We start from the raw sequence: 12,024 nt of genomic DNA, 5'->3' as shown, positions 1-12,024 counted from the left end.
ATCCTGCCTACCATGGGAACAGTAATTATCTAACACTGGATAACAAGCTACTCTATATTTATAAACTCATGATTGGTCAGTAATTTAGGCTGAAATCAGCTGAGCTCTTTCTGGTGTGTATACTTTTGATGGTTGACAAGGTGGATCAGCTTCAGAGGATTAGCTGGTTGTCAACATGAGTATCATGATTTTTTTCTTGTATAATATCTCATCCTCAGTACCATATTGTCCTGTTCTCATAGAGATGACAGGAGATTCCAGACCAAGATGTCTGCTATGCCCCATGGCCCAAGTCCATGTTCCAACTTGAAGATCAACTCAGGTTTGGACATACAGTGCCCCAAGAACACCAGACTTGTAACCCTTTAAGCATTACAAACCCACAGAAGATCCTTAGTATCATCTCCATACAGCCACTCTTGTCAGCTGAAATCCACAGCTACATTCTCAAAAGATACTAAACCTATTTCCTCTATAGAATTAGAGAAACCCTGTCTTAGGGGGAAAAAATGGTTCCCTCTTGAGGAACAAAAACAGACACCCAGAATTAGTAATATATTGATACAGTTTATATTTGTATATTATAAATATACAGTTTAATTTATATAACTTAGTCCTGGCTGTCCTGGAACTTGCTGTGTAGACCAGGCTGGCCTTGAACTCAGAGATTCTCCTGCCTCTCTGCCTCCTGAGTGCTGGGATTAAAGGCATGCACCACCCACCACCACCACCACCACCACCACCACCACCACCACCACCACCACCACCACCACCACCCAGATACAAGAGGGAACCATTTCAAATTCCTTTAAGCTGTTTCTTCTAGAATTTACTTTCACATTTTTAAAGATCAGGTTTATACTGCTATTTCATAATTTAAGTAGTATCTTTTTAAAGATATATTATCTTTTGATCATTTATCTAGGAAGATAAAAACCAATGTGGTGGCTTACAACCTGCCTGTAATTCCAGTCCTAGGAAGACACAATGTCCTCTTCTGGTTTGCAGGGGGCAACTGCACACACACACATACACAGTACAAAGACATACATGCAGCCAAAACACCCATACACACAAAATAATAAATTAAATAAAAAGAGAGAGATTGGTGGCTTTCAAATAACATATGCACATCTTCAATCCTATTCCCCAAGCAAATCTGTACTTTAAAAAAAAAAAAGGAATTTAAGTCTAGCAGTAAGGCAGGCAGATCTCTGAGTTCAAGACCAGCCTGGTCTACAGAGGAAGTTCTAAGACAGCCAGGGATACACAGAGAAACTCTGTCTTGAAAAAACAAAACAAGAAACAGAAAAAAACAAGACAACAACAACAAAAAAAAAGAATTTAAACCAGCATTCTGTGTTTGCACTATTACTGCATGTATGTTACAGATGAGCCATATTTTAAATATATACATAAAACCTTTTTTCATTTTTTTGAGACAGGGTCTTATTCAGCAGCTCAGACTGGCCTTGAACTTGTAGCAATCTTTCTTCTAAGCTATTCAAATGCTAAGTTTTCAGGTGTGAACTTCTATGCCTCGCTTTATCTGCAGATTTTAGTTACATTTTCATAAAACTTTAAGCTAGCCGGGCAGTGGTGGCGCACGCCTTTAATCCCAGCACTCGGGAGGCAGAGCCAGGCGGATCTCTGTGAGTTCGAGGCCAGCCTGGGCTACCAAGTGAGTCCCAGGAAAGGCGCAAAGCTACACAGAGAAACCCTGTCTCGAAAAACAAAAAAAAAAAAAAAAAAAACTTTAAGCTAGAGTTAATTAATGCCTTTTATATTAAGAGCCACTATGCCTAGCTTTACGTTGTAGATCTTAATTAATTACATTTTTATTAAACTTTCTGTTTGAGCTAGAGTTAATACATGCCTTTCACACCTGTAACTTAAACATTTTAAAATAATAAAGTATGCCGGGCAGTGGTAGTGCATACCTTTAATCCCAGCACTTGGGAGGCAGAGCCACGTGGATCTTTGTGAGTTCGAGGCCAGCCTGTTCTACAGAATGAGATCCAGGACAGCCAGGGCTACACAGAGAAACCCTGCCAGGAAAATCCAACAAACAAACAAACAAATAAAGTTAGTTTATTTTTCATATTCTATAAATCTTTTCTGTAGGGTTGGTCAGTACACCTAAAATAAATCCTCCAGTTTCTCATCTAACAGAGTATAAACTTACTTCAAGTATTATGGAAGTTAACAAAGGGTATCATAGGTTTTACTATTTAGTCTGCAAACTTTCAGTGTGTCTCCCATTCAATTAGCATTTGCAGTAGATCTACCAGATTTCCTAAATGTTGCCCTCAGAACCTCTAATTCATGTTTTAATATAGATTTTTTTTACCTCATCTACTAAAATTACTAGCATTGCTACATGACAAGATAGAAGTTACCAATTGGTATGTAACAACAACACACGCGCGCGCACACACACACACAATCTAGGAAGCTACCATGTTTTTATAGACATTTATCAAATTTACTGTTTCCACCCTCATCTCACGTCCCTTTTCCAGAGACATCAGTGCCTCAAATTCCTGACATTACCTTGGGCTCTTAAGGTACAAAAAAGACTCGTGTCCTTTTTGCCCCATCAGAAAATTCAAGTTGCAGCTATCTCATGTTCAACTAAGGTAAACAATGTGCAATTTACTATATTCAAGCAGAATTTGTAACTTTCTGTAAATACCTAAAAATTTACATATTAAAAATGCCAATATTTTCATTTGTAATTCATTTAAATTGTTTTGTCATTAACAAATTAATAAAATTGAGCCGGGCGGTGGTGGCGCATGCCTTTAATCCCAGCACTCGGGAGGCAGAGCCAGGCAGATCTCTGTGAGTTCGAGGCCGGCCTGGTCTACAGAGTGAGTTCCAGGATAGGCTCCAAAGCTACACAGAGAAACCCTGTCTCGAAAAACCAAAATAAATAAATAAATTAAATTAAATTAAAGGTTTAATTGAAAGAAAACTAGTTAATAAAACAATATTTTCAATATGAACACAGTAAAAAGAAAGGCTTAAATCACTAAAGAAGAAATTGGAAAGGCATACATGTATATATGTACATGTGGAAAAATTAAATTTAATGATTTTCCTTTGATTCTATGGTAGCAAATGAGTTAAATGATAATGCCACACACACAAATATACAAAACAAAACAAAAAACTCACTACTAATCTATTCTTTACAGAGAGACGGAAAAGGTGAAGGTAGAAATTGGTTATATATTCTGCTTTAACTAAGTCCATTTAATCCTAAAACTCCTACACAGTGCATGTCATTTTTATTTTCCAGTCTGCAGGTGAAAATTGTAAAAAAAAACAAAACAAAAAACTGGAAACTTTTTCAAACTCAATGCTGATAAATGCTTCTTTCTGCTGTACCTATTGCCTTTCATGTTCAAACTGTATGAAATCAATAGTTTTTCCAGTGATGGAAGAAACAACAGCTTCAGCACTTGCCTCTAAATACTTGAAGAGAACAGCATCCACCTTGCTGTCACCAGAGACTATACATAAGTCTAGCACATTAAAGACTCTACATCATTGTTGAATGAATAACTTTTGGAATAAAAGATACAATTTCATAGCACAAAATAACTCAAGACTGGTAAATATAATATTTAAACAATAAATACTAAGTACCTGGCCAAAATGAAGTAGTTAAATCTAAAATTGAAATACAAATTTAAAAATGTTACTATTATACATGAATGTTATTCCAGGGTATCACATGACAACTGGATAAGCACCATATATCAAAGAATCCTTAGTCACATTAGATGACTTATATTCATACCAGCTTGGTAAAGATGTAAGCCACCTGTCCTTTTCACTTCGATAAAGTAAACTACTGCTGTGGGAAGGTGATCGTACATATAAGACTTCAAAGGGATATATATAAATACATTTCATAACACACATCCGCTTAAGTCCATATAATGCAGCATAAGAAAAAAAGGACTGCTCCTCCGCCTCTCAGAGATTTTAAAGAAGAATAAACTAGCTAGACTATCACCTGATCCTATCCCAGAAGCATATTTATGTTACAGGCTATCAATAAATTACTACTGCTAACATTACCCTCTAAAATCTTTCATCTACTATCAGTGCTCTTCTAATCAGGCCCCTCTGCGGTGTTGTTTGTTATGTTTCTATATCGTTTCCATAGCAAAGGTCTGTGCCTGCTTAATTTAACTTAAGCTGGAGGGATAAAGCCTGAAGGTCACTACAGGACACATTATAGCAACTTTAATAACAACAGTTCCATTATCAGTCCTGCCAATTTATTTGGGGAAGGCCCCTGGATTTTTCTATATCAGAAACATGAACATACTAGAAACATTGTAGAGATACTAAAAATACAAAATTAAAATTCCATAATATAAATTACTTAAAAGTAACAATGTGACAAAACAAAAATAAATGTTAAAATGTACATATAACAATGTCATATAAAAAAATCATCATTAGAGTCAGGTATGGCAGCACACAACTGTTATTCTAACACTTGGAACATAAGCAGGAAGATAAGTATTTCATGGCCATCCTGAACTACACAGTGACTTTTAGGTGAATCTGAGCTACATGAGACTTTGTCTCAAAAAAATAAAATAAAATAAACAAATCATCACTAGGCAATGGATCTTGACATATGATAAAATACAAAGCCTAAAAACAGGTTGGGGATTTAGCTCAGTGGTAGAGTGCTTGCCTAGCAAGCACAAGGCCCTGGGTTAGGTCCTCAGCTCTGACAAATAAAAAATATAAACCTTGTTTTTCAAACTTCAGTAATTTCTATGGTAAGATTTAAAATATTTCTGCCTCAAGCTAGGGACAGAATTCAGTAGTACAGTACTTACCTAGCATGTGTGAGGCTCTGGGTACGGCCCCCAGCACAGCAACAAAATAGAAAAGAAAAGGCTGATTTGCCATTGTTTAATCTAGACTCTTTTTACTTTTGAGACACAGTCTCACTGGGCAGACCAGGTTGATCCAACTATAGTAGAAGCTTTTCTTTTTCCTTAGTGAAGGTCACAAAAAATTCCCATGGGTCAGCACCTTGATGTGACATGCAGGCAGTTATATACTATAGCATGCACTTACAATACTGAGCTGTATTAAATACCACTAGCACTGATATAATTGCCGACTACAGTCCCACACAGTTTCCACATATTTTATATGCATTCTTGAATGTCTGTTTGCCTGTGTGCATTTTATCACAGGTAGAGATTTTTTTGTTTTGTTTTGTTTTTTCGAGACAGGGTTTCTCTGTGTAGTTTTGGTGCCTGTCCTGAATCTCGCTCTGTAGACCAGGCTGGCCTCGAACTCACAGAGATCCACCTGGCTCTGCATCCCAAGAGCCACCGCCACCCAGCCACAGGTAGGGATTTAAGTAATTACTGCACTAGTAAAGATAAAGACATGTTCCATCACCACAAATGAGTTTTCTTGTGCTGCCCCTTCATATTTGTGACACTTCAACTCTGTTTACTGGTAACTATTAATCTTGTTCTGTCTCTAAAGTTTGTTTAATTTGAGAAACTATAAATAGAATCATATTGTATGTATGTTGGGAAGTTTGGTTTTTTCTTTTGTTTTTTGTTTTTCTTCAATCAGCACACTTCCCTAGAGAACCACGACAGACCAAAGCACCATGGAGAACCACAGAAGTTGTTGCACACACCAACTCTTTGTTCCTTCTTACAGATGGTAGCAGTACCCTATAAACATACTAGAGGTTGTTTAATCTACTTGAGGTGTCCCTTCCCCACTCCCCCACCCCGAGACAGGGTTTCTCTGTAGCTTTGGAGCCTGTCCTGGAACTCATTCTGTAGATCAGGCTGGCCTCGAACTCAGAGATCCACCGTCCCAAGTGCTGGGATTAAAAGCATGTGCCACCACCACCTGACATTTGAGTTGTTTCTTATTTGGGTCTGTTAACAGCTATAAATATTGGTATTCAGGATATTGGTTTTTTGTTTGTTTGTTTTTTTCTTTTTGTTGTTGTTTATTTACTTATTTATTTTTTCTTTAAAATAGAAGCTCACTTTGTAGCCCATATTGTCCTAGAACTCACAATGTGTCCCAGACTGACCTTGAATCCACAGTGATCCTCTTGAGCTAAGTATTCGGTGCTTTGTTTTTGTTTTTTCAAGACAGGGTCTCACTCTGTAGCCCTGGCTGGCCTTGAACTCACAGAGATCCACCTGTCCCTGCCTCCAGAGTGCTGGGACTAAAGTCGTGAACCACTCACTACCCTTGGCTGAGTCCTCTGAAGGCTGAGATTACAAGTAAGAACCAGCACCAATGGTTTAAGACTCAGCATTTCTTAGTAACTATTTTCTTTTAACTTTTTCTTATTTTTACTCATTTACATTCATTGGTGTTTTGCCTGCATGTATGTCTGTATGAGGGTGTTGGGTACCCTGAAACTGGAGTTACAGACAGTTGTTAGCTGCCATGTAGGTGCTTGGAACTGAACCCGGGTCCTTGGAAAAACAGCTAGTGCTCTTAACCACTGAGCCATCTTTCTAGCCCCAAGGTTTCTTTTCGTTTTTTTATGTTATAGTCAAGTGAAATCAAAATAAAAAATAATTTGATTCAAAGCTTTAAAATATGAGACGTACTTAATATATACCAAATATGCAAATTTTACACAATTTTATTCTAGTTAAGTTAAAAGAAAATAAATACCTTAATCACAAAATGTTCAGTATAATTCTATCTGCTATGGCTGATGTACATGTCCTCCAAAGGCCTATTTGTTAAACCCTTGGCTGCCAATCTGTGGTGCTACTGGGAAGTGGCAGAAACTTTAAACAGTGGGAGTTAGTTGGAAAAAAAAATTAGTATACTGGAACATGGTTGGAAGGAGCATTTCTTTTTAATGATTTATTTATTTTTATTTTACGTGAATTAAGTGTTTTGTCTGGATATCTGTATGAGGGTGTTGGATCCACTAGAACTGGAATTACAGACAGTTGTAAGCTGCCATGCGGGTGCTGGGAACTGAACCCAGGTCCTCTGGAAGAGCAGCTAGTGCTCTTAACCACTGAGCCATCTCTCCAGCCTCCTAGACTCTATGAGGTAAGGGTCTTCCTCTGCCATGTGTTCCCACCATGGTATACTGGCTTACCATAGGCCCAGTGCAACAGAGCTAATCAACAAGAACCTCTAAAACTGAGCCAAAATAACCCTTCCTCGGGAAAGCTGATGACCTCACGTATGTTATCAGTGATGTAAAGGTTACTAACCTACTATCTTCAAAAAATTAATGACAGCTGGGCAGTGGTGGCACACACCTTTAACCCCAGCACTCAGGAGGCAGAGGCAGGCAGATCTCTATGAGTGTGATCTACAGAGCAAGTTCCAGGACAGCCAGGATTGTTACACAGAGAAACTCTGCCTTGAAAAACCAAAAAAAAGAAAAAAAAATTAATGAGGCTGGAGAATGGCTTAGCAGATAAAAGCACTTGCTCTTCTTACAGTAGACTTGGGTTCAGTTCTAAGCACCTACACCCTGAGACTCATAGCTTCCTGTAACTCCAGTTTCAGGAGATACAGGCACATACAAACAAAAAGGCACACACAAATACACATAAAATAAATTTTAAAATTAATTCATCTTTCTAGACAACTATCTTCCACTATATACATATAGATATATAGAATAAATATATATTCAAAAGAAAAGTGAGGGAGAGAGAAACTGAAATGTTACTAAAATGTTACCAAATGTTGCTTATTTTTCAGAATGACAAATTTTGGATAATCTATTGCATCATTTTTTTCTATTTTCTACATAACTTAAATCTGCATGTGTGTACATGTGTATTGCATGACTTGAATGCACACGAAGTTCCTTTATCATTTTCTGCCTTATTGCCTTGTGACAAGTTCTCTCACTGAACCTGAAGCTGGCTCTTTTGACTAGGCTGGCCAGCCAGCCAGAAAGCTCTTGAAATCAGCCTGTCTGTATACCCTAATGTTGAGAGTTAGAAGCATATGTAGTCATGGCTGGCTTTTAAAGTCATTGTTGAAATCCAAACTCCAGTCCTCACGTTTACAGAACATGTTCTTTCTCCACTGAGTCATTTCCCTAGTCCTGTATCACATTTTAAATGAACATGTATTATATTTATAAAGACAATATGCTCTTTTTTATTTGTGTGTTTGTCTTTAGAGACAGGGTTTCTCTATGTAGTCCTGACTGTCTTAGAACTCACTCTGTAGACCAGGCTGACCTTGAACTCAGAGATTCGCCTGCCTCTGCCTTCCAAGTGCTGGCCACCACTGCCCAGCACAATATACCACCAACATCTTATTTAGCCAGATGGAAAGTCAGCCAGGAAGGTTTCTTCTAGACTAACAAAAGTACAGCCCTATCAACAAGCACACAAAACAGAGCTCTCCAGATTTGAGTTTTTTCTCTCTTTGCTAAATCAATACCCTCACCCAATCATTACCATGTGTACAGCATCTATGAAGTAAAGCTCCAAAGTCTCATACCTTCACAACAGGATGACCACCAGTAGAGGCCTTCACTGCCCCTCGGCTACCTTCAGTTTCATAATGGGCTCGATGATGAGTTTTAGGTTGCACTTCTATTTTCAATTCACATTGTCCAAAGTGAGTTGGTAAAGGCCAGTCCAATGGAGGTAATGAAGATGTGCTATAAACAAAACATACACACAGTTTCACCATATTATCATTGCCAAGCACAGACTCAAAGCATCTCTATGCCAGTTCCAATATTTTTTCCAATGGTTTTTTTAAACAAAGTATTCCAAAATCAACTTCATTTAGTAAGTTATAGTGCCAATTATGGTAGATATTTAACAGACCACCCTTTTAAATTAATTAATGCTTTATTTATTTATTGGTCTTTGAGACAGGGTTTCTCTGTACATTCCTGCCTGTTCTGGAACTTGCTCTGTAGACCAGGCTGACCTTGAACTCTAGTCCAGGCTGAGATCCACCTGCCTCTGCTTCCTGAAAACTGGGATTAAAGGTGTATGCCCCTACCACCCTGATGATTATTCTTTTTTTTTTTTTTTTTTTTTTTTTTTTAGATTTATTTATTATGTATACAGTGGTCTGCATGCATGTGTCCTTGCAGGTCAGAAGAGGGCACCAGGTCTCATTACAGGTGGTTGTGAGCCACCATGTGGTTGCTGAGAATTGAACTCAGGACCTCTGGAAGAACAGTCAGTGCTCTTAACCACTGAGCCATCTCTCCAGCCCATGATTATTCTTTTTAATGAATAAATAATTCTTTTTTTGTTGTTGTTGTTTGTTTTTGTTTTTCGAGATAAGGTTTCTATGAAGCTTTAGAGCCTGCCCTGGAGCTCACTCTATAGACTAGGCTGGCTTCAAACTCACACAGATCTACCTGTCTCTGCCTCCCGAGTGCTGGGATGAAAGGCATGTGCCATGACCACCCGGCGAAAAAATAATTCTTTAACCTGAAGACTAAAATATATTGTTTCTGCTTTTAGGATTCCTTTTTTATTTTGAAAAAGGACAAACCCTACAATGATTTGTAAAACTTTCTCAACTCTATATATAACTATAAAAGCAATCAAAAAAGTAGTTCAGTCTCTTAAAGATATTCATCTCTGGCCAGACAGTAGTGTCACACGCCTTTAATCCCAGCACTCAGGAGGCAAAACCAGGTGGATCTCTGTTAGTTGGAGGCCAGCCTGGTCTACAGAGTGTAATCCAGGAGAGGCACCAAAACTACACAGAGAAACCTGTCTTGAAGAAAAAAAAAAGAAAAGAAAAAAAGATATTCATCTCTGAATCAAACCTAGATCTTCTGGTGTTACAGAATATTAGTTTAAGATGTATTACATTCGTTTATGCTATGGGATATTTATTTAATAATGCAAGGATGTGTTGCATTTGTTTAACTCTGTATAGCTGTTACTTTGCCTAAAACACCTGATTGATCTAATAAAGAACTGAATGGCCAATAGCTAGGCAGGAGAGAGAAATAGGTGGGGCTGGCATGCAGAGAGAATAAATGGGAAAAGAAATCTAGGGAGAAAAAGAGAAAGGAGGAGCAAGAAAGGGAGAGGATGCCGGCCACATAGCCAGCTACAGAATAAGAAAGATATATACACTAAGAAAGGTAAAAAGCCCAGAGGCAAAACATAGCTAAAAAGAGAAACGGGTTAATTTAAGTTAGAAAAGCTAGCTAGAAACAAGCCAAGCTAAGGCTGGGCATTCATAAATAAGAATAAGCTCTCTATTTATTTGGGAGCTAGGTGGCAGGCCCCCAAAGAGTCAAAACAAACAAACAAACAAACAAACAAACAAACAAACAAAACCCAAAAAACCCAACCAAAAAAAGCCCCACAACTACATTCTGGTAAAAGTAGTTTTATATTTCTGTCTGTATGTATCGCTCCACGCTTTGGTATGGATCTATGTGGAAATCCATCTGTTATGCTTATATTTCTGTCTGTATGTATCGCTCCACGCTTTGGTATGGATCTATGTGGAAATCCATCTGTTATGCTTGTGGGCTTGGGAGATTGTTCAGTAGGAAGAGTGCTTGCCATTCTATGATGAGGGCCTTAGTTCAAATCCCCAGAACACACATGTAAGCCAGCACAGTGTCCTCAGTCTGTAATCCCAGTACTAGGGAGGCAGAGACAGGAGGCTCCCTGGGGCTTTCCAGATAACCAGGTTCAATGAGAGATCTTATCTTTTAAAAAGTAAATGGAGAAGCAAATAAGGAATGAGGAAGACATCCAATGTCAACCTCTGGCCTCCACATGCACCTATATGCACACATGTACACATACACACAAAGAAAATATTGAACTAGAAAATTACTTACATATTTACAGGTCAAATAATAATGGACACAAAGCTCAGTTAGTAGAGTTCTTGTCTAGCATGCAAGAAACCCCGAGTTTGAATCCTAGCATTATATAACACTTGTTATCCCAGAACTTTGGAGCTAGAGGCAGGAGGGTCAGAACTTTAAGGCCATCATCTGTTATATAGTAAACCTGAGATCAATCTGAGCTACATAAGATCCAGTCTCAAAGAAAGAAAACAAGACCGTTGAAAATTAAAAAAAAAAGTTAGGAAGGCTAAGCAAATAGCATGGAGGTTGGAGCTGTAGCACCACACATTTTAGGTCATCATGGGTCAACACAGGTAATATAGCAAGACACTATCTCAATGAAATAAGCATTTAAAAGTAAATAAATTGTGGGGAAAATGCTTGCCAGCAATAGGGCAAAGCTAGAGGAGAACTCAGTCAGTAAAGTGCTTGCCACGCTAGCAAGCATAAGGACTTCAGTTCAATCCCCAGAACCCACACAAAGGTGGAAGGAAAGAATCAACTCCAGAAAGTTGTTTTCTGAACAGCACACACAGGGAACGACACACATGCCACATTCACGCATATCCTCCACAAGTGTGCACACATACAATAATAAAGTTGTTGTGTGCCTGTGCGTGTGTGGGGGTGTTAAGCTTTGTGAGCTCTAGGCCAATAAGAAGCCTTGTCTCAAAAAACAAGATGTATGACTCCTGAGGAACAACACCCATAGCTGTTTTCTGGCCTCCACATGAACACACACACACACACACACACACACACACACACACACACACACACACGTGCCCTCCCCCCCCACGCCCACATACATACTTCTTCAAAATATGCAAATTCCCAGTTAATTTATTAGTAATATAATTCATTCTATAACCCACCTGTACAATCACCTCTTCTAGATAAGGAAATTCCTTTTAGGGATCCTTAAAGGTTGTTTACTATTATCTACAATCCATCAGCTTTCATTTTCTTTATCTATATACTTTTAAATGTAACTTTAGTCAATTTAAAAACACTTTTAAGACTTAAAGGGAAATAAAAAGGACTTCTAAGTTTTTGGCTGGTATAATTTATTTTAAAAAAAAAACAAAGAACAAGGAAGATGAGGGAAGGGAGAGGGGAAAGAGAAGGAAGGAGAAAAAAGGAGAGGGAAG

The 12,024-nt window shown here is 38.2% G+C and overlaps 1 protein-coding gene across 2 annotated transcripts in view; it reads right to left on the bottom strand.

Annotated features, from left to right (window-relative positions):
* Positions 1 to 12,024, bottom strand: part of Nfatc3 (nuclear factor of activated T cells 3) — an 84,849-nt gene that overhangs the window by 52,278 nt on the left and 20,547 nt on the right. For both annotated transcript variants that reach the window (XM_006986839.4, XM_006986838.4), the window contains exon 3: positions 8,524 to 8,686. In XM_006986839.4, the coding sequence (XP_006986901.1) occupies positions 8,524 to 8,686 (163 nt within the window). The remainder of the gene's footprint in view (positions 1 to 8,523; positions 8,687 to 12,024) is intronic.

Source organism: Peromyscus maniculatus, chromosome 5 (genome assembly GCF_049852395.1).
Source record: "Peromyscus maniculatus bairdii isolate BWxNUB_F1_BW_parent chromosome 5, HU_Pman_BW_mat_3.1, whole genome shotgun sequence".
Lineage (NCBI taxonomy): Eukaryota > Metazoa > Chordata > Mammalia > Rodentia > Cricetidae > Peromyscus > Peromyscus maniculatus.
This window is presented reverse-complemented; position numbering and strand designations above follow the sequence as displayed.